The sequence below is a fragment of the Podarcis bocagei genome (assembly GCF_964188305.1).
Source record: "Podarcis bocagei genome assembly, chromosome: 15".
In the NCBI taxonomy this organism is placed as follows: Eukaryota; Metazoa; Chordata; class Lepidosauria; order Squamata; family Lacertidae; genus Podarcis; species Podarcis bocagei.
The window spans coordinates 45,736,317-45,764,281 of NC_138141.1; the positions used below are offsets into that span (position 1 = coordinate 45,736,317).

General features: G+C 56.4%; 1 protein-coding gene across 3 annotated transcripts in view; it reads right to left on the reverse strand.

Annotated features, from left to right (window-relative positions):
- Positions 1 to 1,619: 1,619 nt before the first annotated feature.
- MYO1C (myosin IC) overlaps positions 1,620 to 27,965 on the reverse strand; it is a 37,844-nt gene continuing 11,498 nt past the window's right edge. For 2 of the 3 annotated variants that reach the window (XM_081171994.1, XM_081171996.1), the window contains exons 2-32: positions 17,805 to 17,963; positions 17,261 to 17,376; positions 15,787 to 15,985; positions 15,344 to 15,424; positions 14,625 to 14,804; positions 14,336 to 14,434; positions 14,103 to 14,216; positions 13,399 to 13,470; positions 13,096 to 13,215; positions 12,806 to 12,891; positions 12,365 to 12,470; positions 11,909 to 11,989; positions 11,071 to 11,162; positions 10,067 to 10,161; positions 9,861 to 9,907; positions 9,657 to 9,737; positions 9,443 to 9,548; positions 8,998 to 9,115; positions 8,611 to 8,724; positions 8,448 to 8,524; positions 8,225 to 8,293; positions 7,294 to 7,378; positions 6,978 to 7,137; positions 5,959 to 6,042; positions 5,736 to 5,829; positions 5,598 to 5,653; positions 5,262 to 5,397; positions 4,558 to 4,628; positions 4,278 to 4,375; positions 3,592 to 3,691; positions 1,620 to 3,280 (exon numbers count right to left, since the gene is read on the reverse strand). In XM_081171994.1, the coding sequence (XP_081028120.1) occupies positions 3,254 to 3,280; positions 3,592 to 3,691; positions 4,278 to 4,375; positions 4,558 to 4,628; positions 5,262 to 5,397; positions 5,598 to 5,653; positions 5,736 to 5,829; positions 5,959 to 6,042; positions 6,978 to 7,137; positions 7,294 to 7,378; positions 8,225 to 8,293; positions 8,448 to 8,524; positions 8,611 to 8,724; positions 8,998 to 9,115; positions 9,443 to 9,548; positions 9,657 to 9,737; positions 9,861 to 9,907; positions 10,067 to 10,161; positions 11,071 to 11,162; positions 11,909 to 11,989; positions 12,365 to 12,470; positions 12,806 to 12,891; positions 13,096 to 13,215; positions 13,399 to 13,470; positions 14,103 to 14,216; positions 14,336 to 14,434; positions 14,625 to 14,804; positions 15,344 to 15,424; positions 15,787 to 15,985; positions 17,261 to 17,376; positions 17,805 to 17,963 (3,123 nt within the window). In that variant the 3' untranslated portion in view covers positions 1,620 to 3,253. Of the gene's footprint in view, positions 3,281 to 3,591; positions 3,692 to 4,277; positions 4,376 to 4,557; positions 4,629 to 5,261; positions 5,398 to 5,597; positions 5,654 to 5,735; positions 5,830 to 5,958; positions 6,043 to 6,977; positions 7,138 to 7,293; positions 7,379 to 8,224; positions 8,294 to 8,447; positions 8,525 to 8,610; positions 8,725 to 8,997; positions 9,116 to 9,442; positions 9,549 to 9,656; positions 9,738 to 9,860; positions 9,908 to 10,066; positions 10,162 to 11,070; positions 11,163 to 11,908; positions 11,990 to 12,364; positions 12,471 to 12,805; positions 12,892 to 13,095; positions 13,216 to 13,398; positions 13,471 to 14,102; positions 14,217 to 14,335; positions 14,435 to 14,624; positions 14,805 to 15,343; positions 15,425 to 15,786; positions 15,986 to 17,260; positions 17,377 to 17,804; positions 17,964 to 21,975; positions 22,240 to 27,965 lie in introns of those variants that run through there. The other variant, XM_081171995.1, reaches the window with a different exon arrangement.

Here is a 27,965-nt window from a genome sequence, read left to right on the forward strand (position 1 = left end):
TGGAGCAAATGACTGGCCCCAGGACCCCTTTTCTTTGTATTGGCCATGGAGTGGCCATCTTGGGTGCCTTGTTTGGCGATCGGAGCCAGGAGCCTGGTCCTCCTCCTGTGTTCCTAGGGCGGTGGCCTTCAGCCCCCTCCAGTCCACAGAAACGCAATGAACAGATCATACTAGTGTTGTGTGAAAGGTGTGCAGTTGCACAAACGGTTCCTTGCACTTGCATGGACTCTTCATACTTTTTAGCTATTTATACTTTAGTGGGTGCAAGATGAGGGAAGCCGCTTTGCAGCACCAACTGTACTACAGCTCTGATGAGAAACAGGTCACACACCCATAATACTTGTGCCCTCCCCTTTCTGACTGAACAGGTGACAGCAGACGGTTTCTACCAAGGACTGCACAGCAAGGGGGATTGCAGTAGTTTGCCATTAGGCCTCATTCTGAGGCTGCTTGCTTCATCTTTCTTTGCTGCTAGCTGGAACCATATTGGACTCTAATCTATAGAGGGAGAGGCTGGCACGCCAAGCTCCAGGAGCAGTGAAGTAGAGGCAGACAAGGGCAAGAAATTTTCTGCTCAACATCCACCCCATCCCTGGCTGCCATTGCAGGCACCGTCACTTAGCGATCTGCCACTTCCCTCAGTGCTGGGCAGCAACGAATCTTGTTACATGAATTTTTGATACAAGGAAGGAAAACACCAAATGGTGCTGTAGGAGTCTGGCAGTGCCCAGCTGCTGGCTGCTATTGCATCTTTGGGGTCCCCATCAACTATTCCCTAAGAAGAGGTTGGAATTGGGAGGTTCTAGTTTCTTCACAGGTAATTCTGCTTCATGGGACCAGTTTTTTTGGGTTATCAGTTTAAAGCAAGAATTGAGCACACTAATGGGAAGATTTGAGTTGCCACCACTGTCCATCCCTAAATGGGTCGTCTGTGAAAGTCACCCCAGCTCCTCTTCTACCTTCAACTACCCTCTGAACTTGTATTGTGTACTGGTATATATATTTTACAAAATAAAGGGTTTTCCAGGCCAATTAAAGCCACACAGGATGCTGCCTTATGTAAGGTGAGAGTAATTCTCCATCTGGAGTATTTGGCATAGTGTCTGTTTCAGGGGTGGTGGGCTTCTGGCCCACAAAGCCAAGGTAATGGTGCTTTGGCGGGGGGGTGGGGGGTGGATGCTGCAGCCTTGGGCTAGGTGGACAAAGTACAGCCCGGCCCCAAACTGCAATGATGAGGAAAATCATCAAACTCTGAAGGAGGAACAATCTGAGGGGTGGCAAGGGTCATTTCCTTTATTAGGTGAGGCTGGGCAGGAAAATGGTCTCCTGGACGTGCATCTCCACATCCATCCCAGCCCCCACCCTTGGGCTAAGAGCCCAGTCTGCCTACCAGTGGCTTCTCTGGATTTCCGCTCCTTTTAAACTGGCAGTGCTGTGATTTGAGTAGCTTCCACTGAGCTGTAATTTCTAGGCTAGGCCAAATGCACACCTCCTCCTGCAGCTTTTACATCTGACCCAGGCTAAGAGATCTCTGTAGCTAAAGCCACAGTCTGCCACCTGTCATTCATGGACAATGTCCCAGTGCACTTTAAAGCTAGTTTGTAATGCAAAGAAAAATCTGATTTTAGTAAAAATTTATTTGGCATTTATATAGCAATAGTGCATTAAATCTTATATACACTATAGCATGGACAGCATTCCAGGCCTGGTGCAACATTTTTTCCCGTCGGAAAAGAAAATCTAATTGGGCTTCTGCAGGGCAGCAGCAGCAGCAGCAGCAGGATGCTAAGGATACAAGCACACCCAAGTTCTACATCTTGCCCATCAGTAATGCAAAATCAAATAATGCCTTTAAGCTTGTCCAGTCCAACCACAAAAGTGACTCGTATTCACATTTTTACACTAAAGAAGTTTTTCCTTTATCTTGAGTAATTGTCCTTGAAAGCACTGCAGCTGCTGTTACTGATGACGTGTAACTACCTTCAAAAGATATCATAGCTCCTCCTTTTTTGTTTTATGGGATTAAAGAAGTGCTCAAACTTTTGTGGGTCTTGTAAAAGACAAATCATGCCTCCACATGGCAATTAAGAAATGAAAAGAATTCTGACTCAATGAATAGGGCTTTTCATATAATTTGAACATTCAGATTTAAAACGATATTTGGACACCACACCAGATGGAACTGTTTCACAAAAAGCTTACCAAAACCAAAAGGTTGGTTTAGTGTCTTAATGGTGGTAAAAAAACAATACTTTTGCTTCCAAAACCCAGGGGTTCCCACTGGAGCAGCCAAACACTAGAGCCTAAATTAAGCACCTTTGCATTCTTAAAACTGCACTTTATTTGAAAAGGCATTTAAAAAGCTCTGGTTCTGTTTCCATGCTTGTCACTTCATGATAAAATACCCTGCAAAGGCTGGGGGTAGATGGGATGAAAGTTCATAGCGGGGAGGGAAGTAACTTACAGGGGGAGAAACCCCAGAGGTAGCATGTGGGGGAAGGAAGCCATCATTGCCAACTGTCCCAACTAAGCTGGCTGCAATAAGGCCTGGGGCAGACAGATATTCCAGGCAAATAGCCACGAAGGACCAGAAGCCCCTCCCAGCACAAAGGGATAGAGGTGCAAGCATGCCAGTCCACTCTTGCAGCAAAAGCAGCCCAGGTTTTTGATGCAAGATGCCACAAGACTGAACTGAGGAAATGAGAAGGTCAGGGCAAGGCAGACGGGCATTAATTATAGATTGCTATCACAGCTCTTCCACTTAAAAATAAGAAAATAGTTTTCAAAGTGCAAACATCCCATACAATGAGCTAGGGCATACTAACAGAATTACACACATGTATTATGGCTTTTACATTTTCATACAAAGCATCAAAAAATCTAGGAGAAAACATCTTCATAAAATATTTTTAGTATAAAATTTGGCATTTCGTTTAGTTGGCCGGCAGCTCTACAGGTTCTCTCCCTGCTGCTGCTGCTGCTGTTCTGGGTCTGGCCTTCTTGTGGCACACAGCCGTTCGATGCCCAGGGGACAGAGCGGCCACCACTGCTGTGACAAAAGGTTCCTGCCTGGTACGATGGAAACCAAAGGACATAATTAGAGGATAATTCTTTGGATCTGCAGGTCTTTGGTAGCTAGAAAGAAGGTCTGCAAAGCAGCCCCCACCCCCAAAAAAGTTGGCAGGGAAAGTGTCCAGCCAGGATTACAGAATGTCGCCCGACGAAGAGGTCCCTTGCGGAAGGGCAGCTTTTGTCATCGAGAATTCAGACGAGGAGCCACCTGAGAAGAAGACAAAGGTCAGCTGTGGAAGGAGAGCAACAGCTAGCCCAAAGCAGCTATTCCTGCTCAGAACTGAACAAGGTCAGCACTGAGCAGGAACCGAGGCAGGGCTTTGCCAAGAGGGATGAGAGGCTTCTGGTGCAGCATAAACAGCTGCATAAAGCCTAAGGCACCTGCAGGGTCACAGGGGAGGGGGAGAGCTGCCATCAAAGCACCTCACAGAGACTGGCTTAGGAGCCGCATGGAGTGACCCCTGGGGGTGGGCAGGAGGGTGGAGCCACTACCAGCTTGGCCAGCCCAATGCTACTTACAACCGCAAGATGGCCGTTCTTGGCTTTGGCGACCAGCAGTTCGGATCCCGATGTGAAATCAATGATGCCCTCTTTGCCTTGCCCAACAGTGAACTTTATGCTGTAGAGAAAGGGAAGGAGAAGAGTTGGGGCAGCTTCTACTGGGGCATCTTGGCTCAAAGCACAAAAGCGGAACTTGGGACCTAGCTGAGCCACGTCACATACCCAGGGGTGGGATTAATAGATGGAAATTGGTATAATAATTTGACAATAAAAGGCAGGATTAAAATCAAAACCAACAAACAAGTCTTGTCACTAGTACTGCCTCTTAAGTACAGTGACCCAATCTTCAACATGCTTCTCGTACATTCTTTTTGCAGTCCTAACATCCCTTTAATTCAGGCCATGGCTGTCTGCAGAGGAACAATCTGAGGCTGGGAGACTGGCCTCTGGTGAGCTGGGATTTGATATCAGGGCTTTTTGTCTGCATTGCCCAGTGGCCTGGTGTGGCACTGGCTTTCCACAGCAGCGCAAAATACACAGGACATTCTTCTGGCAAAGCCGCTTGATCTATAGAGTGCCCCTTCCCTTGATAAAGCAGGAACAGGCCTGGAGGCCTTTACTCTTAAGAGAAGCAGGAGGGCGGCAGCTCATATGACCCACATCAGACAGGCACACATTCTAAAATAAAAGTATAGCAAGCTCACCTGCCCTGGTTGATATTCACACTGTTTACTTTGTTGGCACAGATTGCAATTTTGGTCAGAGTCTCAATCACAAAATCACTCTGTAGCACCACGTCTCCCTGGAAAACAAACCAAATGTCTTTCAGAGAGATTTTCGAATTCCCACAAGGTACAAATCTGTTGGGAATCTGGCTGCTCATCACTGAACTGAGCCACCAAACCCCAAATCCAGCATGTGCCTGGTCCCTTGCCCAAATTTCCTCCCCTCCCAAGCCCACAGCTAAAAGAGCAGAGAAGCTACCTTCTGCTTGTTATCCTCCCGGACCACGTGGAGAACGAAGAGGCTGTCACTCAAGCTGCTGACGGACATTCCTGTTGAGACAAGAAAGGGCCATTTTGCTGGGCAAAGTGGGCTCACTCCAGGCACGGCCACCCTTCTCTTCTGTGGCAACACTGGCAGCTCCAGCCCTCTGGGCAGAACAGGCCCCCCTTGCCACCTACAGAGCTCCAAGCTAGGAAGCTCCGCCAGGGACCTGGGCAGGGGAGAGAGGCCCACAAACAGGCCCCACAATACCAGCAGCCAGCCACGTTCTGGAAAGTGCATCTAAAATCTCAGAGGACAACAAATTTCTCTGAGTTGGCCGCATGCAAGTTTGGATTTGGATTTGATATCCCGCCTTTCACTCCCTTTAAGGAGTCTCAAAGCGGCTAACATTCTCCTTTCCCTTCCTGCCCCACAACAAACACTCTGTGAGGTGAGTGGGGCTGAGAGACTTCAGAGAAGTGTGACTGGCCCAAGGTCACCCAGCAGCTGCATGTGGAGGAGCGCGGAAGCGAACACGGTTCCCCAGATTATGAGTCCACCGCTCTTAACCACTACACCACACTGTGTCACAAACAACAGCTCCCAACAACGGGGACCAGGCAACGCTTGCTCCAAAAGCAGCTTCTCCCCCCCCCCAGCCTCCAGGCCAGCCAAGCGCTTGTTGGTCGCCATCTCCGCACCTGACAGGTTGCCATAGTCAATCCGCTGCTTGACCTTGGCCTCTTCAACCAGCAGAATTGCATTCTGGGTGAGCAGCAGCTGCCGGGCTCTGGCCTTGTAGCCTTTGCGGTCGTACTTGGTCACGGGAACGGCATACTGAAAGGAGCAGCGAGAATCCCAACAGCAAATTTCCACAGTGCCTAAAGCAGCCTCCAGACAGGAGGCTACGGGGGGGGGGCAGCAGGGAAGAGCGGCAACTTCCATCCCGGCCAGCCCTTCTGGGCCGGCTCGGCCTCCTTGCGCCCTTCCTTCAGAGCCCCTGAGTCGGGGCCAAAGAGCCTCCGTGGCTCACTTACCTTGAGTGTCTCATTTCCCAGCACTTGAAGGATTTTGGCATTAATCTCTTCGCTACCTGCCGCAAAAAGGAAAGAAGGGGGGCAGTTGGAAGCAGCTAGCTGGAGATGGCAGCCCCACCCCTGGTCAGCCCCACTCACCAAGGCGGGTGTTAAGGAAGAGGCGAGGGACGCTCTGAGGATAGTTGTCCTTTTTCCCCTTGAAGATCTCGCTGGCCACCACTTTCTGCTCCAGCTGCGGGAGAGACAGGCGGAGTCACAGCGCTCCCCAGGGAAAGGAGGAGCCACTGGGAAGCTGCTCACAGAGAGCCCTTCTCCTTGGGGTGGGACAGGCAGGGAAGGAGGCAGACCCAGCGCTACCCACCTGCAGCTTCCACTCGGGGCTGATTCTCTTGCAGTAGCTCCACACCATGTTCTGCATGCAGAGGTCTCTCAGCAGCTGAGATGCCTGAAGGACAAGGAGCAAACGCAGCTGCCAGATGGAAAGGGAGACCACAAGGGGCAGCAGGAGGGCAAAGACACGCCCCCCTCACCCCTGGGCACACCATACGAGGAAGGAGGAGCATTTGGGCAGCTTTTAAGCTCTCAGGACCTACGCAGACACCAGCTCACAGATTTCACTGGCCCCAAGCTGGGAGGGCCCCCTCTGGACATTTGCACAGGGTTCAGGGCAGCCTTGCGGCCTGAATAGGAGGTGGTGGCAATGGCACAACTTCAAACTTAAAGGTTTCCTTAGACAAAAGCTCCCTGCCGAGAGGACCATCTCTTCCTCCTCCTCCTGAGCTAGATATTTGGAGGTCAGAGAGGGGCTTTCTCCCCGCTTCATGCTTTTGCCTGCCTGAATAACACTTTGGGAATGAAAGCAGGCCTCCACCTCTTGAGGAGATGGGCCTGGCACTTGTGGGGCCTCCAGCTCCTTGTACATCACATCTGAGAGAGGGAGGGAGAGAGAGGAGGGAGGGGCGGTGTCTGGCACCAGGCCAAAGGCGTCAAGAATCTTCCCTCTCCTCTCCCTGCCAAATGTCCCACAATTCCCAGACTGGGTTGCAGAGTCTGTTTTGCTGACTCCCTTTGGAACATTAACAACAACAACACAACATTTATAAACTGCTTAATATTTGAAAATCTCTTCGGACTGCAAGGAGGGGGAAGCACTATCACAATGATCCAGGTTTGTTCATTTGAAAGCAGAGCATCTCATTCAGCCAGGAGACGGTGGCCTAGACACTCTTTTGCTGTCACCCACAACTGCTGATGGACAAAAGCGTGGGACATGCAGGCCCCTGCTTGGATCCAGGCCCGGGACAGCAGCAGGAGGAGGAGCTCCTTGGGCGAGGCAGGGCGCTCACCCACCCCACCCCACTGCGCTGCCCCTGGAGCTACCTCTCTCAGGGAGGGCGGAGGCACCGGCCAGGACTTGTCCAGAACGTTCCGGGGCAGGTTCCGCTTCAAGTTCATCAGGAAGGAATAGCGGATGTAGTCAAGGAAGTATTCGTTCTCGGGGCAGCGAGCATAATTCCGGTAAATAAACCCCTTGATGAACCTGCAGGGAGATCCAGGGAAAGGCTTCTTAGGAGAGCAGAGTGGCACTAACCCCACCCAACAGCCCCCACCTCCCCTCACAAGCCCTGCAAGGGGCAGGGTGCGCCCGCCCCCCCGCCCCCCGCCCCAGGGAAGGGAAAAGGGAGCCCAGACGCACCGCCGGACGGTCTCCACGGCCCGCTTCTTCTTGGCTGCCTTGCGCCGCCCCAGTGTCCCTCGCCACCAGGACTGGATAGTGATGGCTGGAGGGAGCAAAGAGGGGGAGACGGGGGTCAGGGGCACAGGACAGTGCTGGTGAGGGGGCAGGAGTGGTGGAAGGAGCCTGGAGAAGGGCGGCCTGGGAGCCTGGCACAGAGGCGGCCACTCCTTCTCCAGAGGGCACCACCTGCAAGGGTTTGCTGGTTCTGGCCAAAGGGAGGGCAGACAAACTCCCTAAGAGCAAGGCTCTTCAGTGGGAGAAGAGGCTGCCGCAGGAGGTGGCCAGGGGGGTCCTTGCCAGAGATGCAGGAGGCTACCCAACACTCTCTCTCTCTCTCTCTCTCTCTCTCTCTCTCTCTCTCTCTCTCTCTCTGGGCATTTTGCGATTCCCAATCTTCCCTCCTGAAATGTTGCTGGCCAGCCTTTGCTGGACCCGCAAGGGAGGTCTGCTCCAGGGCATTAGGGCTTCCTGAGGTAAATGAGATGAATCCCCGCTCCCCGGCCGTTCCAGATGCAGAAGCCAATTGGGCTGGGCACGGACTCTTCAACACAGGCCAGCCATGGGCGGCAAAGCAGTGGGTGTGCCACCCTGTCCCTCCCTGGCAGCTGCCTGCCTGCCTCTCGTGGCAGGAGCTGCCCTGAGGAAAGGCGCAGAAGCAGCCCCCACGGCCTGCCACACCTGCAAATGGCTGCTGGAGCAAGCAGAGCACAGGGCCCAGAAACGCCCCTGCGAGGGAGGCCCTTGCCCTGCCCACCCCCCTGCTGGCCTCAGGGGCTGCTTGGAGCGCCAGCCCTGCTGCTTAACTGGAGCTGCATGACTGCTCCTGTGATGGACAGGAAGGGAGGGTCTGTCCCTAGAGGAGAAGCCAAGAGCCATCGCCGCTTCTTACCTGACAGCTTCATCTGCTGAAACTTCTTCCGCCGGTAGTAGCCTCTCCAGCCTGCCTGGAGCTTTGTGGCTGAAGCCAGGGAGGGAAGAGGCACATTGAGCACAGAGATGCCCCCCCCCCCCGGGCAGCCTCAAAGGTTGCTGGGGCCCAGCGCCCACCCTCCTTGACCCCCGGAGGGCCCCAGGCATTCCCTGCCCCCAGACTCCCCGATGGGCAAACTCACCCAGACTCTGCTTCCGGATCTCCAGGCTGTCTTCTGTCGCAAAGAGAGTCTTGGGGAAACGAATAAATATTTTTGTCCTGGAAAGGAAATTATCCGTAAGAGAGAGAGAACGTTGATCCCCCCACCCCCACCTGGGGCAGCACCCCAAGACTCAGCCGCCTACCTGCCCATCTTGAACTCCTCCTGCTTGTAGCCAAGGTGTTTCACAAGCACAGCCACGCCGTCGTGGGGCCTCCCGTCCCAGGTGGGCCACGTGTCGGGACACAGAGACTTGTACCTGGCCAGGGAAGGGATGGCAGCCTGGTCACATGACCAAGGGAGCGCCAGGCAGAGCCCCAAAGCCCCCAGAAGCTGTATGAGGATCCTGCTGCCCTTCTCCTCTGAGGGGGCTGCAGCTGCCACAGCACAGCAAGCAGCCACAACCCCCTCCCTTGGCGTAACATTGCAGGCAGAGCGACCACCCTTCATTTCGCCCCCAGGAGCCACCTGCTCCCTCCGAATCCATTCCTGCGCTGTTATGTTCCTGCACAGGGTTTGCACGCACACCTACCTCTGGAGGAAGACTTCGTATTTTCGCCGATAAGCAAAGCCAGCCCGACGCACTCTCAGGTTCTCCATCAAGCCCAAGTACTTCACCTGATGCCGGATCAAAACTTCATCAAAACGGCCTAGAAAATGATCAGAATGAAGGAGAGTGACCCGTAAAAAAGGGCAGCCGGGCCAATGCCCTGCCCAGCGCCTGGGTTGCCCTCTTGCTGTCTATGGAGCTATTCTTCCACAGTTCTTCCTTCAAGAACGGGGCAGTGCAAGCCAGGCAGCATCAGAGGAGGCCTAGGCGGCAGCCAGAGCTTGTAAGTTGGGAGTTTTTGAGAAACGTCAGAGATGAGAAACCTGGAAAGGGGGGAATCCAGCCAAGGCTCAGAATGCCCCCAGACCCCCCACACCAGCACTCCCTGCCCTCTGGGAAGGAAGCAGGGACAGAGGCTCAGACCCACCTGCCTGCTTGGCGTCGTTGGGCTTGATGCAGCGGATGTAGGAGGGGTCCTTGGACATCAGGATTTCCATGAGCTTCGCGAGGCTGTTCTTGAACTGTGTCACTGCCTGCAATGGAGGAGAAGAGAGGAATGGAGCAGAGGGAAGGATCGTGGCCACCTGGCCTTGCAGCAGGGCCACCACCCACCCACCCTCCCACTCTCTCTCAGCTCTTACTGTCTCTGGCCTCTTCTTGTCCGTCAGCTCCGCCCGGTCAAAGCACTGGTTGACAATGGGGTTCTCTGAGTTGCACATGGCCTGTGGGGGCAGCGAGAGGGAGTCACGCTGGGGCAAAGTGGGCCTGGCTCAGCCCCAGGAGCCCTTTGCACGGACAGGCACCTTCCTGCCCAGGCCACAGGCCCACTTCCAGCCGGGACTCACCTCTTTGAGGTTCCTGAAGAGGAGGTCGTTGTTCTTGTCCAGGAAACCTGGGGAAGGAAGCACAAAACCAGTGACATAAAAGACCCCGCCAGGAGGAGCTGGAGGGAGGGTTTGCTCCTGAAACAGTGTCTGTATGGGAAGGGGGGCACAGGCACAGCCCCCCCCCCGCTGCCCAGCACTGCTGCCTGGAGACGACCACTATCTACCTGCCACGTTGTAGGTGACGTCCCCTGCGTAGTGCTGCAGGCGGAACTCCTCTCGGCCCAAGGACTTCCGGGTCTTGGCATCTGCCAGCTTGTGTCTGTGGAGAGGGAAACCCCATAAATAATAATAATAATAATAATAATAATAATAATAATAATAATAATAATAATAATAAAAAATTTATATCCTGCCCTCCCCAGCCGAAGCCGGGCTCAGGGTGGCTAACAACAATAAAATAGTACAACATTCTAAAATCATTCATTATAAAATTAATTCAAATCAAATTGATGGCAACCATTGGGCTAGAGTTCTGTGAAGATTGCCGAGGGAGGGAGTCAGGCTGTGCCTTGGCCAAATGCCTGGTGGAACAGCTCTGTCTTGCAGGCCCTGCGGAAAGATGTCAAGTCCCGCAGGGCCCTAGTCTCTTGTGACAGAGCGTTCCACCAGATCGGAGTCACAGCCGAAAAAGCCCTGGCTCTAGTTGAGGCCAGCCTAACCTCTCTGAGGCCTGGGACCTTCAGGATGTTTTTATTTGCAGACCGTAAGTTCTTCTGTGGGACATACCAGGAGAGGCAGTCCCGTAGGCACGAGGTCCTAGGCCGTATAGGGCTTTAAAGGTTAAAACCAGCAGCTTAAACCTGATTCTGTACTCCACCAGGAGCCAGTGCAGCTGGTATAGCACCGGGTGAATGTAATCTTGCAGTAAGGACCCCGTAAGGAGTCTCGCCGCGGCATTCTGCACCCGCTGGAGTTTCTGGGTCAGTCTCAAGGGTAGCCCCACATAGAGCGAGTTACAATAATCCAGAATGGGCAGAAGATGGGAGGGAGGGAGCCAGAATCAGTGGCTCAGGGTCCCAGAGGACAAGGTTGAGCTGGAGGGGATTGGGTCCCTGTAGCAGGAGCAGATTGGCTGCTTCTGTTCTCAAAGAAGCTGCTGAAACCAAAGTGGAGCCTCCAGTCCTGGGCTGAAGATGGAGGGACTCCTCCGGCCCCCAAGGTGACTCACGTGAGGAAGTGGGGGTGGTTCTTTATTGTCTCCTCCAGTTTCACCAGGAAGGTCGTGTCGGTGGCGTCTCCAGGCCGCAGGCACTCCTCATCCTGCAGGGCGGAAATGGAAGGACTTGGGGGTCTAGCAGGCAACACCACCCTCCTCCTCCCTACAAGACCATCACTGGAGCCTTTCGGAGCAGATGGAAGCCTCCATAGGATCGGGGGGGGGGCCTTGCAGGTGTCCCCAGGAGACTGCCCGCTGACCAACTTGGCTAATGGGCCCAAAGGAGGGAGCAGAGCAGTGGGGGTGGGGGCCCAGGATGGCATTTCCTGTGCTGTGGGGCTCCCTCCCAACAGAGGTGCCTCTCTTGTGAAGCTGCAGACAATGTATGTTTTCAGAACCTTCCCTATTCCTTTGACCGTAAATTGTTTCCACCGATTAAAATCTTGCCTTTCTGCAGCCCTGGGACCTTTGGGGAATGACGGGACAGAAATGCTATTCCACCCCCCAACAACAGCAATAATAATAATAATAATAATAATAATAATAATAATAATAATAATAATAATAATAATAATAATACTTTTATTTATACCGCAACCATCTGGCTAGGTTTCCCCAGCCACCCTGGGCGGCTCACAGCATTTCTAAAAACATACTAAAACATCAAACGTTAAAAACTTCCCTGTGCAAAGCTGCCCTCAGATGTCTTCTAAAAGTCAGATAGTTGTTTATTTCCTTAACATCTGAAGGGGGGGGGGTGTTCCACAGGGAGGGAGCCACTACCGAGAAGGCCCTCTGCCCAGAATTTTCTCACACCCTTTTCTTCAAAACGTCCTTACCAAGGACTTACCAAGACTGAAATGATGCCTTTGAATTTCTCTTCCACTAAGTCACAGATGATCTTGTTGTTGAAGTACTGGACAGGTTCCCACTGCAAAAAGGAAGCGAGAGAGTCTGAGTGAAATAGGCCCTGCTCGGGAGGAGAGGCGCATGGGGGAGCAGCTGGAGGCACCAGCCGGCTGGGCTCCCTCTTTGGCCTTAGGGGGCCCAAGGGGAAGCCCCTCACTGCCAAGAGTCAGGCATTAAGGCCTCAATTCCTTGCCCTTCAAAGGAGAAGTGACGGCTGCCACGTTCTTAGGCACCTCTCATTCAACAGAAACGTGGCCAGTAATCCAAAGGGCAAGGGCTCAGCAGGGGCCGGCTGGCCAAAGGGCTGACTATTTTCAGCCTCCTCAGGTGTAAATGGCAGCCCCTCCCTCGCTGGGAGAGCAGAGGAGCCCCCCCCATCACCACTCCCTGCTCTTACCGCAATTCCCTCAGCCTCGTATTCCTCCTGCTCCGACTTCAGCGTGAGCTCGATGAAGAGCTGCTGCAACTTTTCGTTGCAGTAATTTATGCAGAACTGCTCAAAGCTGCAAAGGAGGGGAGGCAGAAAAGAGCTCTTGGCCCCAGCAGAGACTCTGACCCCCTCCCCCTCCAAGCAACCACTTTCACTTAAGGGGGGTCACAGTCCCCCCTGCCACAGTCATGGGTGGCAGAGCGAGACCCACCTCCCTGCTGGGGCTGGTTCTTCTCACCGCCCTGCTGGCCTGCAGCAACCGGAGATTCAGTGGCACAGCACAAGGTCAGAGACAAACCCTGGAGGAGAGCAGCCTGAGGCCAGCCCTGTGCCAGGTGGCCCCTTGCCCCTTGGAAGACAGGCAGCCCCTCCTCTTCCTCCACCTGGGCAGGAGCCAGGAAAACCCACCTGTTGTGCTGGAAAACCTCGAAGCCGTAGATGTCGAGCAGCCCCAGGACGGAGGCGCTGCTTCTCCAGCCCAGGCGCTCCGTCTCCTGCCAAAAGGCACAGGGGAGTGAGAGGCCCCCTGGGAACGGCACCCTCCCCTGGCCCCCCTGCCCTCCCTGCCTGGAAAACGGGGACTTTGCTCCTGTCCCAGCAAAGCCACCCTTGCAGAAGGAGGCCTGCTCCTTGTGGGCCCCTTTTCCAAAGCAAGGCCTCCTCCACGGAGGGTGCTGCCCAGGACCCAGCCTGCTGACCTTGTAGGCGAGGGACTTGTTGATCTTGCCCACGAGCCACGAGAAGGTGCGCCCATAGATGGCCTTGGCGAGGGCGTCCCGTGCGTAAGCCGCCTGCTCCAGGTTGAGGGGGCTGACCAGCTGCAAGGAAGGAGCTGCCGTCAGCCTCTCTCCGGCCAGCGGACTCGGGAGGGAGGGCCACCAGGTACCCGAATCACCTCCCTTGGAGATGGCCACAGTGATCATCACCAGGAAACGCCCCTGGGTTGGCCTGGCCGCCTCCCCCCCCCCCCCCCGCGGCAGTCAGCCGGCCAACCCTCTTACCTCTTCCCCCTTGGCGATGATCTTCTTGTGGGTCAGAGCCTCTCGAAGCAAAGACCCTTCAACCCCCAGGAGCTGCAAGGCAGAAAAAGGAGAGCCACGGCTGAAGAGCCACAGCCAGAGCAGCCTCTGCCCACGGCGGAGGAAAAGGGTCCTTCTCAGCCCTGAGAGGAGGAGCAGGAAGGCAGAGACCCAAACTGGGGAGGAGTGATGGGTGCAGTGCAGCCGGGAGAGAGAGAAGGGGCCACCTGCCCCAGCCCTGCTTAGCATCAGAGAGAGGGGGTCATTATTTCCCCTCACTTTAGAAGAGAAGTCTGGGGGGTGGTTTGGCCTCCTCTCTTCCAGCAGCTGTGACTAATCCTCAACCCCAAAACATACTGAAGGCCTTATTCACGCTTTTCAAGTACTCCAAAGTCATTTCCTCTGGCATTCCGTCTTCTGACTCCAAGAGCTGCAGGAATAAAACTGTGGCCTGCCTTCGTATTCACTGGACGTTGATTCCCCCAATGTTACTTGGCCATCTCTCAGATTCATTCCTTTCTTTGATCCCTTCTAGAATATAAGCCTTTCTCTAGCCTTTATGACACACACACACGTCCCCCCTAAAAAGCAGCTTCCAAGTGATGCAGCTCAGGCCCATTTCCGAAGGTACCTGGGAGCCTTTCGCTCCTCTCCATGCCCCGCTCCCTGCCAGCTCTGCTACTCACCCTGGCCAGGTACTTGATCTGGTTCTCTGTGGTCACTTGGGCGCTGCCCTCTTCGTCGGCAGCAAACTGCACGTTGCCCAAGTGCAAGACGCTGGCCACAATGCTCAGGAGGTCCTGGGAAGGGGAGAGGGGAGGGCCAGGGAGGGTCACTAGCAGAAGAGCACCACAGAAGGGGACGCAGGACCAGCCCCCTCCCTCCCAAATACGCCGCAGGAGCAAAAGGGGCCTCTTACCTCCACTTCGTTGTCGCTGAAGTTAATGATGGACAGGGCCCTGCGCACGCCCTTCCAGTCGCTCTTGTCATTGATGGAGCTGACTTTTGCACACTGACCCTGGCAAGAGAGATGGGGAATGTGGGGAGGAGACCCTCAGCAGCGGAGAGGGGGGATGCAGTGGCTGCCCCCAAAATGGACAGGCAGTAGGCAGGCAGGCAGGCAGGCAGGCGGTCCTCAGCTACCGCTCAGCCCCACTGCAGGCCCAGAAAAGCTTCTGCTGGGGGTGTGGGGGTGTGGAGCGCTTTACCTTCACCAGGTACTGGTACTGGTGGGGGCTCTTTTCCAGGCCCAGCCTCCGCAGCAGGTCCTCCTCGCCCCCTTCCAGCAGCTGGTAGAAGATGTGGAAGTTCCTCTCGCCGTGGTTCTGGTGCACCACCCGTGACTTCTCAAGGAGGTAGTTCAGGATGTGGCCCCCAATGGGAGCCCCCTAAGGCAGAGAAGGCAGCAGGTGTGGCTGGCGAGGGCAGAAAGGGAGCAGAGGGGCAGAGGGAGCCTGGAGCCAAGCAAGAAGGCTGCTGCCAGAGCTCTCAGGGTTTCCCCACCAAGCGCCTGCAGACCGTCCACCAGGGGTCAGCCCTGCATGCAGAGCCGCCTTGGAGCTCCCTGCTGCTGGAGCTCTGTCCTCCTCCTCATCTCAGAAACTGGAGCCCACCCCTTCCGGGACAGGCCGCTCTTTCCTCTCCCAAGAGAGATGCTCAGAAGGACGTGGCTCAGAGAAGCTCAGGTGTATTTTCCACAGGGGACATGATGAAAAGCTTTGGGGGCTGGGGGAAACCTGGCTCCACATGAGGACAGAGAGAGGGGCTCCCCTACTCCTCCACAGCTCAGAAGATGGGGCTTTTCAGTGGCCCAGTGTGCGCATTGCAATGCAGAAGGGTCCAGTTTCAGTCCCCGACATGACCAGGCAAGGCGGGGAGAGCAGGACGGACCAGGAGGCTAACTCGGTTTGCCCTCCCACGGACTCACCTTATAATCGAACTGGACATCCATGTATTTCCCAAAGCGGCTGGAGTTGTCGTTGCGAAGGGTCTTGGCATTTCCAAACGCCTGTAGAGGAAGAAGAGGACAACTGATCTCCAGATGTGGGGAGAGGACTCTGGCTCAGGCACAGCCCCTCAGACTGCAGGCCTTGCCTGGCTTGACTTTCTTGCCTGGCCCCCAGCTGGCCTCGACTCGGACCCAAGTGCTGACCACTGCAGGGCCTCTCCTGCCTCAGCACGGGCATCCTGGGCCAGGGGCTGGCATATGGGCTCCCTTGGTTGTTGGCAACCAGCAGAGCAAACCAGGCCACAAAGATGGGGCAGGTCTACCGGGGAGGAGCAGCTGTGCTGTGCTGCGTCCCAAAAGCCACAGAGGAGAAGGGGCAGCCGCAGCCCGGGCACCTTCTGAACTGGGCCTCGTGCTCTTACCTCCAGGACTGGGTTGGACTGCAGGAGCCGGTCCTTGATGGTCTCCACCTGCTCGCTAGCTGGGCAGGTGATGGCGTAGTACTGCAGCACCTTCTTGGTGGCTTCCGTCTTGCCAGCCCCGCTTTCCCCCGAGATGAGGATGCACTGGTCCTTCCTCTCCGTGCGCAGAGAGCGGTAGGCATTGTCTGCAATGGCGTAGCTGAGGAGGAGGAGGAGGGAAGCAAAGGGCCACGGTCGTCACCACCTGGCCAGCGCCACCATCCGGCGCTCCCGGGGCCTGCAGGGGGCGGGGGAAGGAGGCCTGCCAGGGGGGAGTCTGTGCCAGAGTTTTGCTTCTACTTCTTCTCTCTTCACCTGCCTGTGCCTTAAAGAGCTTCTGCTGAGGCCCTTTCTCCAGGCACCTTCCTCCTTTATTTCCAAAATGTCTACCGTAAACCCAGTACGCATTGCCATTAAAGCAAAATGTAAAACGTGTGTAAAAGCTGGTTAAAACAGGGACTGAGACTGATATCGACAACTACAGGGTCGGATCCCATCTGGCCAGGGAAAGGCTGTGGCAGCATCTGATTCCCGTGATGCAGCCGCGAGGGGCTGTTTGGCTGTGGCGCCCCAGCTGGGGAAGGATGCCCCCAAAGAGCCTTGCCCAGGGCCCACAGGGCAAATGTTTTGATACTCAGGGAGGCACTTTCCACTGCTACAAATCCTCATCAACGTTTCAAGGATTTTGTCTGCTGGGTCATAATTGAGAATTTGTACCTTTTCGCTGTATGCTGCCCTGAAATCCCAACATGGTTTTGGGTGGTATACGGAGAGCAAACTATTTTAATAAATAAATAAAATGTGATAGGGTTTGGGAGAGAATAAATCCCGAATTGAGTATTCTTTCCCACTCCCTCCCTTCTTTGCTTTCCCTCATCTCAAGGAGGCTGAAGCTTGTGATCAAGAGCCTTGCAGATCCAACAAGTGGGAAGTTGGGAGGCAGCCTGTCCCTCTAAAAGACAGCGCCCCGCCCACTCAGCATTTCGGCTGGGCCAAATCCCAGGGAACATGGGTAGGGGGGCAGAATGTGACCTGGGATATCCCCTCCTCCCCTCTCTTCCTCCCTCCCATCTCCCAAAGCAAAGGCACTCCCTAGATTTTGTACACACACGCCCTGCAAGCAGAGCGGCCGGGTGTTTCGCGCACGTGGGGCTCTTTTGTCTTACGAACCCTCCAAAATTGAGCTCAGAATCAGCGCTCCGTTCTCTAAATGAGGAGTGTTCACCCAGCTATGCAAACAAAGATACTCTGGCGGGTTCCTGGTCTCTTAGCAACGTGGGAATGTTGGGCAGAGGGAGCAGGAAAAATCCCACCCTTGCCCTCCCGTGCACACACACACAGAGATTTTCCTATGCTTTGGGTGTGGCTGGCGGCCTGCGGCTCCAGGACAAGCAAGGGGGGGAGGGGGGCTGGCTTGACCCCTGGCGTTACCCACAGGTGAGGAGAGACCTCGTAGAAGCTGACGCCCCGGTAGCGCTCCATGTGCTGCTTGGAGTAGATCTCCAGGTCCTTGTAGGGATTGACGGAGACCAGGACAGAGCCGATGTACGTCTGCAGAGCAAGGGAGGGAGGGGAGGTCAGGAGGGACAGGGAGAAGGAGGGAGCAGCCTCTGGGACACCTGGCAAGACGCTCTTCTTCTTTGCCTTGAAATCTTCCTCCAAGAAATGTTTCCTGCATCCCTCAAACAACTTTGCTTTCAGCTTAGGAGGGGAGGCTTTCTCAGGGGGTTATTACTGGATGGCACGAGAAACTGGGGGTGGGGGCAGAATGGTTTGCCTCCCTCAATGTTTGCCTGCAGGGCTGAGAGCAGCTGCACCTCAGGCCCCACCCCAGCCTGCCCTCCTGGACCCTCTGCTCCAGAACCTGCAGTGGGACCGCCCAGCACCCAAACAGAGGGGCTCTGCTCCCGTCGGGTAGAGCCCCACAGGGAAAGAGGTAGCTGCTGGATGAAGGGGGCTGCCCCACCCGCTCCACTCACGTAGATGAGGTTCTCCTTGAACCGCTTGCGCAGATTCTCGATGAAAGCCGCTTCGCTGGTGAAGTTCTCCAGCAGGACAAAGTCCTGGACTCCCACGCGGTCGCGAGCTGTCAGGGCGCTCTCCATGGCTGCGAGCCGGATCCCGTCACTGCCGACAGGCTGCAAGGAGCAACAAGAGGGGAGGTTGAGCCAGGCGGCCAGAGGTGGACAGGGAGGGAAGCCTCGCTGTGCCTGGCCTGGCTGTCAAGGAAGGGCCAAAGGACGGACGCCAGAGCGAGGGCTGGCAGGGCTCAGGGAGAGGCATGTCCACAACAAGGAGGGGACAGAAGTCCCCAACCCACCGGCAGAAGTCCACACGCCCCACTCCAGCCCAGCCAACGCCCCTCAGCTGGTTCACTACCAAAGTTTTAACATCTCCTAGAGTAAAGGAGTCCAGGTCTCAGAAGCCACAAATGGCAATGCAAATCAGGATCCTTCCCAGGAAGGCTGCGAGGCAGAAGAGAGCGGCTTTTCCCAACCCCAACACACACGCTCCACTGGCATCCCGTCCAGGCCTCCAGGTCCTGCCCTCAGCCAGCAACACCCTGCGCACGCCATGGGCGCTCACCAGATGGTTGGCCAGGTGGAAGCCCATGGGGATGAGAGACCTCTTCTGCTGGATCTGGGCCAACAAGCCCTCGACGTTCATGGCTGGCGCGAGAGGGAACACAGCGTCCCCACGTCCTTCGCTTGCTGGGAGTGGAGCGGAGTGAGCCTGCCGGCCTCTCCCCAGCACTGCGCAGAGGCCCCCCCCCCCAATGGAGGAAACTTTCCATGCCAACAGGAACATTTCCTCCCCTAGCAAATCCCCAGGAGGGGAGAGGGAGAAAGGAGGCGCACCTGCGCTCCTCAAGCACCCTCTTCACCTCTCCCTGCCACTCTCCCTGCTCAGGCCCCGCAGGGAGCCTTTGGGGGTTGGATACTGGGAGGGGCTCTTCCAAGGGGGGAAGACCTGGAGTTTGGGGGGCAGAGTGGGGAGAGAAAGGCGGATGCCTCAGAGACAGCTGAGCATCTCTCTCTCTCTCTCTCTCTCTCTCTCTCTCTCTCTCTCTCTCTCTCTCCTCCCCATACCTGCAGGGGCTCCTGGCACTAGCCAGCCCCACCCCACTGGCCCCCTCAACACCACCAGCAAAGGGAGCCCATAGGTCTTCCTCCAAACACTGGCTGGCCAAGGAGGGGAAACAAGAGGTCACATCCAAGCTGGACACAGAGACCTCTGAGTGAAGGACACCGACCCAACCTGGTCTCCCCAGGTGCCACAGGTACAGTTGGGGGACAAAGTGGTGGCTCTGTGGGGGAGGAGTGCCAAATGGCACCTTGAATCTGGGTCACGGTCACCACAACGGAACGCCTGCTCGCCAGGGGGTTGGACTAGATGACCCCCAGGGTCCCTCCCAGCGCTACAATTCTACGATCCTATGATCTCAACTGCACTGCCTGACTGTACTTGATCTTACAACACTTCACTAATCCCAGCATGCAAGGAGCAGAAACTCACACAGGGGAAACTATGGATTAAGGCAGAGGTTTTTAAACTTCGCTGCCAGCCTGGCGCCCAGAAATCTCCACACAATGGCAATTGGACCTGCGTCAGTAGCAAAACGCCCCTGGGGAATTTTGGACACTGGAGGAGAGGGCAATGTGGGAGGTGGGAGGGGACTCACCACAAACCAAGGGAGACAAGGCCACAGTGATGCCCACCCCATGGGAGGGTGGAAGGAGGGGGAGAAGGGGTGAAGCAGGACCCCCACACAAATCCTGAAGGCTCATCCCTGGCAGGCAGCCCCCTTGGCCAGCCAGATCAGCTGATGGGCCTGTCTGGGACCAGCCAGCAATGCTCTGCCCTGGCTGGCTGCCTTCCCTGGGAGGAGGAGGTGGAGGCAAAGGCCCCAGGGCTGGCTGGGAGTGGGCAGCCTCCCCTTCCTCCAGGACACGTGGCTGGCATGGCTGGCCCACCTGCAGCTTGTCTGCAGATGGGACTTAACCTGCCCGTGGTCCTGAGGGTCCTGAGCCTCTGTCCACCGGAAGGAAGTGCTAGATAGGGGAAGTGGAACGCAGGCAGGGTGGTTTTTTGACTGCCTGGTGATGCAGGCAGTCAAATTCTGGTGCAATTCTGGTGCTAAACATGATGCAGACGTGTTCACTGTTTACCACCCCTCCCTCCCTCTCTCAATCTCTCTCTCTCTCTCTCTCTCTCTCTCTCTCTCTCTCTCTCTCACACACACACACACACACACACACACACACATTTTGTGCCAGGATCTTACATGCCTTTCTTGCATCTTGGATTGGGTAAAAGCAAATAAACGTAACGTTTAAAAATAGTACCGTTAGGCGTCTTTCTGAAGCAAACAAGTGTAAATTCTGCAGTATTTATTCAAACAAGAATTATAAACATTCCCATCATCACTGGAGACAGAGCTGTGAGGCCCAAAGGGCACCCAAAGGCACATTGTTTTGTTGGGGTGGGGTGGAGAGATATGGGGAGGGAAGGAAGGAAGGAAGGAAGGAAGGAAGGAAGGAAGGAAGGAAGGAAGGAAGGAAGGAAGGAAGGAGGGCCTTTTGGACACACACAACCCGGGTTTCCCTTTCCAAAGTAGAAGGAACTTGGGCATATAGAGAAGAAGTTCAGGCTGCTGCAGCCTCAGGAATTTCCTTCCCTGGTTCTGCTGGACCACAAGCAGTGATGCCGGGCAGAGGGGAGCTTGCCTGCTCCCCAACAGCGACCCCCTTCCACACCCCATAGAAAGGGGTCCTGCTTTCCACCAGCCCCAGAGGCAATTTCCTCCAGAGGCAGAATTGACAACAGAGATGGAGGAGGCTGAGCCAGAAGACCCTAACCCCCTTCAGAGGATAAGCTGGCCAGCTCCACTGCTCCAGTCAAACCATTCGCTGGCCTTTGGAAATCTCTACAGGGCCCCTCCCTCACCCAGACAGAGGCAGGCACCCACTCCTCAGCTGCCAGGAGTTTCACGGGGCGTGGCAATGGCACCATTGCCCCAGGGGGTCCCTGCCCTGGCTGGCAAAGAGGCCCCACGTCACTCTCGCCTGGCTGGGGCAGCCTTGCATCCAGGCCAGGGGTCAAGAGGACGGGTGGGCAGCCAGGGAGCCCTTCCAAGGTGCCTGGGCCACCCTGCTCCCTCCCTCCCTGCTTGTTGCTCTGGCCGCCCACTAGGCAAAGCTCCCCTTCCGACTGCAAGACTGAGCATGTCTCAGGAGTCGACTTCCTCCTGGTGCGCAAGCCCAGGCCGAGGGCAACAAGAGGAAAGGCAGCAGCAAGCTTTCTCCAGGCCAGCTTCCCCATTGACTGGCAAGCGCTTCTGCTTCCAACTTCCCTTGTCTTGCTGCCCTGCCCCTCGGGCTGGGACTTAGGAGGGGGGCTGTGGGTGTCGCTCAGCCCCCCAAAGGCACCTGAAGGTAAGAGGCCCCAGTGCCCCCAGAGGGTCCTCCTTCAACACCCTTCGGAAGGCTTTTTCGACTGTTTAATGGATTCACAATTCCCCCCCCCCTTGCAACACATACAGAGCAAGGAGACAGGGTAACCCAGAACTGTCCCAGGGGCTGCAGCTGAGCAAATGGCTCAGGCCTGTTTGTAAGGGCAGGGCTAGCTTCCTTGGAGGTAGGCTGTGTCTGGGGAGACTCAGGGGCCGGCCGGCCCTGACAAGGCTCCTATGATAAGGGAAGCTGGAGGAGGAACATTGCCTGAGGCAGAGTCCATGGCCCAGGATAGAGAGGGGGGTCACCTGAGGATGATGAAGGCTCCCCCTCCACGCCAGTCCACCCAGGAGGGGCCCTTGAGGCACACCAGGCCTAGCTTTCCTGGGTCCCTGCAGGACTGGGGGGGACGACGACTCCAGAGCCTCACGGCTTGTGGGCTCCCCTCCCCATGTCCTGATCCAGCCAAGAAATAGGCTCCCTCCCCACACCAGATCCAGGAGCCCCACAGAGAAAACCTCCTGAGCTTTGTGGCCACATTGACACCCCCCCACACCTCCTCCCAAGTCCAGGTCTGCCCCTGCAGGACAGGGCCACAGGGAGGGGCATCAGCCGGAGGCCAGGATCAACCCCCAGGAGACCCATGGAGGAAATTCCTGCCCCTCCTCGCCCTCTCCCCACCGCAGAAGAGCCTTACCACAGCCCTGAACTTCATGGCTGCCCCTGGCCAGAGTCACGGGCCTCGCTTCTCAAAGCAGGGATCCAAAGGAGGTTGCCTCTACTCTCTGCCGCCTCTCTCCTCCCGGCAGCATCGCCCTGGGCCCTCCAGAAGGCCTTCCCTCATCGCCAGCAGTAGCCGCCGCCGCAGCAGAAGCCCCCCTCCTGGCTCCACGGTGAGCAATGGGCAGCAGAGGCAGGCGGGCAGGCGAGTGGGCACACCCTAAATCACAAGCTGCAGCAAAAGCCTCTGCCGGCTGCCTTGGATGAATAGTTCCCTCTCAGCAGGCAAGAGGGAGAGAAAAGGAATCCAAGTGGCTGGGAAAGTTGGGCCCGAGCCCAGCACTCCTCATAAAAAGCCACAAGGAGGGGGGAGGGAGGGAGGCAGGGAGGATGGCAGCCCAGCTTGGCTCCCAGAGGAGGGCGGCAATGGGGGGATGCCCAGGCAAGGTCGCCCAGGAGGGAGGAGCAGGCGGCCACAGCCATGGGGCAGTGTGAGAAACGCATATAAGCTAGGGGCTAATGGCACCTTGAATTCTGGGCACCCAGAAGTCTCCACATAGTTGCAAACTGACCCACAGCAGGAGCAAAAGGTGCCTGGCGCATTTCGAAGACTTCTGTGAGGAAACCCACCGAAAGGCAACGACTTAGCCTTTGCCGCCTTCTTTCCCCAAAGTTCACAATGTCCTGCACACACTTTCCTACACCTTGGCCCTCTGGGCAACAACACCCTGTGAGCATCACACACTCACAAAGCACGAGGGGCTGGGGGAGACCTGGGGCCCACCCTGCCAGCAGGAATTTGCATGGGGGCTTCCAGATGGGGGGCTGTGCTGGCTCTCCTGCTGCGCCATCACACCTCCTCTGGATCTCCACATGGCCAAGCCTCTGGGAAACAGGGGGGGGGGGAGGGCAGCAAAGGCAACCGAGGGGGTCTTCTTCAGCAGTCTCTTCTTTGCCCGGGGGGCGGGCGGTGACGGACAGCTGCATGGCTCCCCTTGGCCGTGGTCGGATCCCGGCCTTCCTGGCCAGACTTGCTCTACTCAGTTGATAAGCACCTGTTACCCAGCAGGCCTGGAAGGGGTCAGGTGGAGTCTCTCCCTGGGGTGGGTGAGGGGGCGAGGCTCTGCCAGCTGCGCCACCAGCCAAGCATCTCATGTTGCATGCCACAAAGGGCAGGATTCAGAAGGGGCAGAAGGGCCTTGGGATCCTCGTCTGTCTGTCTGTCTGTCCCGACTCAGGATTGCCACGCTCACACCTGAGAGATCAATCGGTCAACTGGTTGTCCGTCCCCCCACTGCTTTGCCAGGATAAGCCCTTTGTATCCTAACCCCACAGCTGCTTGAGAAATGGAGGCCACAAGGGAAGGGAGGGGTGGCACCCTTAGGTGGGGCGGGACAGCCTCCCATGTGGCCAAAAGCAGCCCGGCAGCCCCCAGGAGGGTGAGCAGGAGCCCCTCAGTCACCCTGGGCCTCCCTCCCAGGCACAGGCAGCGGGTGGAGGCAGAGTGTCTCTCCACAGGGAGCTTTGGGAGGAGAAGTGCCCCAAACAGGCCAGTCAAAGGGGTTTGCTGGCTCTCAGCTGCCCAGTTCCCTGAGGCCTGTGAGTAGGCATACACATCCGGATCAAAGTCAGCCCCGCTTCCATATACAACAGAGGTGCACAGCATCTGGTGCTAAAAGGCATTCAGGGTGAGGAAGACCGGGGACAGGCGGGTGGTGGAGTCCAGAGCCCATGCGGAACAAAATGTCACATTGGTGCCCCTTGCACCGGACCCTGCTTTGTTGTTTGTTGTTGTGCCTTGATCCCCCTCGCCACCCCCAGCAGCCGCGCAGACCCCCGGCTCAGCCCAGTCGCCTGCGGAGCTTCTCCCTCTCCTGCCAGATGTGGCACTGAGGAGAAAGAGCTGGATTCTGCTCAGCCAAAGCCTCTCCTCCTCCAAGCAGCCAGGCCGTCATTTTCCTTTTAAGGAGAAAATATGTTTTCACGGGGAAAGTTCAGTGTCCAGAGCCTGCGGTTGCTGGAATCCTCCACTGCTGGAAATGCCTCCTCCCTCAAGAGGCTCCGGAGAGCGGAAAGACTCTGGGGTCCCCTCCTGCGCCCCCCCTGCCCCACTTGAGGCGTTGGGCTGATGCAGGCCCTGGTCCTGAGCCGCAGCAATAGGGCAAGAATGCCCTGCAGACGGGGCCTCCCCACGGTAGAGAAGGCTCTGCTCCTCTGCCCAAAGTCAAAAATCAAACCTGCTACCTGGCTGCTCTGTGGCGGCTGCTGCAAAGGACGTAAGGTGGGGAGGACGGGCAGGGCCTGCCCCCTCCATCCAGGGTCCCCTCGGGGACACCAGATAGGAAGTGAGAGAAGTGCCGCTTGCAGCCCTCCATTTTTTAACGGAGGAAACAGGATTTCCTCTGGATGACTCCCCCAGCAGAATCCCAGGGAAAAGCTTCTAAGAATAGGAAATGACTGTATAAGGGCAGATTTGCACTGGGTGCCTGGCAGTTTGGGAGGGGAACTGAGGAGAGCAGCTTTGCTGCTGCAACACAAACACACACAGAGAGAGGCAGGATCTGTCCAGGAGGGAGGAACTGGCCACTTTTCAGCAGCTTCTTTGCTTTGCACAGATTCAAGGGCACTTAGGCGGCAGCTCTTTTCCTCCCGCTCAGCAATGCTTTTGTCTAGGGCTAAGCACCTTGCTCTGACCCCCTGCAAAGCCAGGGTGCTTCCTGACATCTTTCCCTTGGGCCTCTTCCACACCTGCTCCACATGCCAAAGGTCCCGAATGGCAGAGCCAGCCCTCCCTCTCCACCACACACACACACACACACACACACACCCCACTCCCAGCAAAAGCTGAAAGAGGACGCCTCTCCCACAGAGCACTGGGGCCAGGGAAGTCCTCCTGGGGCCCCAGTGGGGCAGAGGAGGAGGACCAGTTGCCCCCCAACAACAGGCCCCCCTTTTCCCTGACAGGGACTCAGTACCTGCAACCCTGTACAAAAGAGCAGTCCCAGCTGCTGCTGCTCAGAGCCAGTCTGTGAAAACTAATTAATTGGAAGGGGAAAAGCCCTCGCCCAAACCCGTCCTGGGGGGCCCCTGACAATGAACAGAGAGCGCTGATCAGGCGTCCCTCGTGGCTCCTGGCAGGTTGGCACAACGTCCCAGCTCTGAGCCCAGGCGCTGAGCACGCCGCCTGCCCTGTTGATGCCTGACGCCCAGCCCCAGGAGGCGCTTAATGGCTTGTTTGTTCAGCTCCAGACACAGGCCTCTCCCAACGCAGAGGGGGGCGGCATGGTCGTGCCACCCCCAGCCTCACGCCCAGGGAGGGGCGCCCCAGGAAGGCTCGTGCTTCTCTGGCTGCTTGTTGCAAGGAACGACAACGAGGTCCAGATCCTGCTGCTCCCAGGGGCTCCCAGGAGCCATTGTGGGCTCCAGGAGGAGCAGAGGCAGGCAGGCAGCTGGGAGGCAGCTGGGGGATGCCACTGGCAGACCAGGGCCAATTACTGATTTGCTGCCGATTCCCACACAAGGCCCCTGGGAATTAAGGGAACGGGAAAGCCTGTGGAGGAGGCAGGGAGGTGGCGAAATGCAGCAGCTGCTCCTACCCCCCTTCCTGTGGCCCCTGAGGACCTCCTTCCCCAGGAGCAGCCATGGGGACAAGGGGCTCTACTGGGGGCTGGGTGGGACCAGGAGGCCCCAAAAAGCCACCCTTCAAATTGCCTGATGGCCAGGTCATTTCCAGGCCCCATTCAAGGGGTTTGCATGGCGTTTGAAGCAGTGAAAGACTTAGGCCTTAAATATCTGGGAGGCCACCTCCTGACCCTCTTGGGGAGGAGCAAGATCAGGGGAGGGGGGCCTTCTTGGTAACCCCACTGCCCTTGGATGTTGGGGGGTGGTGGAAAAAGGCATTCTCTGTGCCAGCCCCCTTAGGGAGGGACGTGGCCCCGGGGGAGGGGACCTGTCCTGCATGCAGAAGGCACCAGGCTCTGCCCCCAGAGGCATCTCCAGGGAGGGCTGGGAGAGAGAGTCCTGCCTGAAGCACTAGTGATGGCGCCACGGCTACCAGTCCGTGCAGGTAATACTGAGCTGGGTGGCCAGCTTCCCTTGCTCCCTTTCCGCAGAGGTGCAGATATCTGGCACCTTCATTGGACAGTGTGCTGAAGATGCGCCTCTGCACCCTGGCCTTGAACACTCGAGATGCGTGTTTTTAGAACCCGGCCTATTCTTGCAATTGTAATTTGTTTTAATCTGTTTTTATTCTTGTGTTTTAAATTCTTGTAACCCACCCTGGGACCTTAGAAGAACGCAAGAGCCTGCTGGACCAGGGCGGCGGCCCCAATGGGAAGCCCAAAAAGAGGCCCTGAGAGCAAGAGCCCTCCCCTGCAATAGGACTCTGGCGAAGCACTGCTGCCTCCCTCTGTGGAGGAAGAGCACAGCCATCCGTAGCCTTTCCCCCCTTGTATTCCTCTAATCCTCCTTTAAGGCTGTTTGTCTAATCCTCTTTTAAAGAGCAGGTAATAAAGTGAATAAACAATAAGCTACAGAAATGTTCATCCCATGGGGATCAGTCAGGGGAGCCAAGGAGAAGGCCCCCAGCCTCTCCCAGCAGATGGGTGTGGGAAACGCACCTTGAAACAGCCCAGATCCTCCCCTCTTCCAGTAAGCAAACATGGATGGCTCGCCCAGGCCCTCCTGGCTCTTGCTGCTGCTTCTCTGAGGAGATGGCACCTTTGCACGCCCTCAAGTTTGGAGGAGTTCCCCTCTCTCTGTCTCCCTCTCCACAACCTGGGACTGCTCAGCACCTGCCCAGGAAGCGAGGCCTGCCGCCAGAGCTCTCCAAATTCCTCTTCCTAGGAAGGCTCCCCTTATTGGTGCTGCTGGCCAAACACTCGTGACTCATTCTTTATTGCAGGATCCCAGCCAAGGCACCCGGAGCAGAACAAACACGTCTCTGGGGACCAGAGTGCCAAGGCAGTGCCCTACCCAGACAAGGCGAGGTTCGCCCTGCCGTCTCGTGAACTCTGAAATGCTGAAACCTCCTCGGAACAAGCACCACCAAGTCCTGCGGGGGCTTTTCTTACTCAACGTGGCTCGGCGGGAAGTGTCTGCTTGCCATGCAAAAGGTCCAGGCCCAGTGGCGTCCCAGGCAGGGCAGCCAGCAACCTGGAGAGCCACCAGGCAGCCAGCCAGAGGGACCAAAGGTCTGACCGAGGCAGCTTCCTGCCCTCAGCAGCTGGGGTGTGGCTGCAGTTCTGCTCCACCACGCCAGCCTCTTTCCATCATCATTCCTTTCAGATTGTGCGTCTGCTTGACTTTAAGTCCCAGATAAAGAACCAAGCTGAGCTGTTCGGCTGCCTTGCTGCCAGCTCTGTCTGGCCAAATAAAACCAGGTCCCCTTCCAATTCTGCTTGTGTGTCCCCCCATCTCACATTACACAAAATGCAGAAACCAAAATGATCTCAGTCAACCATCACACGTCCCCTGCTAAATCAGGGATGGGAAATCGGCAGACTGTCAGATGTTGCTGGACTCCAACTCACATCACGGCCAAAGATGATGGGAACTGTAGTCTGACCAGCATTCAAAACTTGTCAGGCGCTGGGCACATTTCGTGCCTGGCACAGGTCCAATTGCAAACAAGTGAAGATGCCTTGTTACCAGGTTTCATGGCTGACATTGCCACCATCTGGCTGGTGTGCAGCAGTTTTCTGCTCCTGCATGCTCACGCATCAAAAGACATTGCTGCATGCCAGCCAGCCTGCCAATCTGTGGTGATGTCTTGTTGCTATAATAAACTTCATTGGGGGAAAAGGCAACTGGACAGTGCATTGTGGTGACTGTAACTAGGGTTTGAAATTAGCAGAGCGCCAGGCGCATTTTGCGCCTAAAGATTCTCCATTTGCGAGCACCTCATAAAGTCTGGGTGCCATTTTTGCGCCTGGATGACACTCCAGGATTCCTGAAATGTACCGTAGT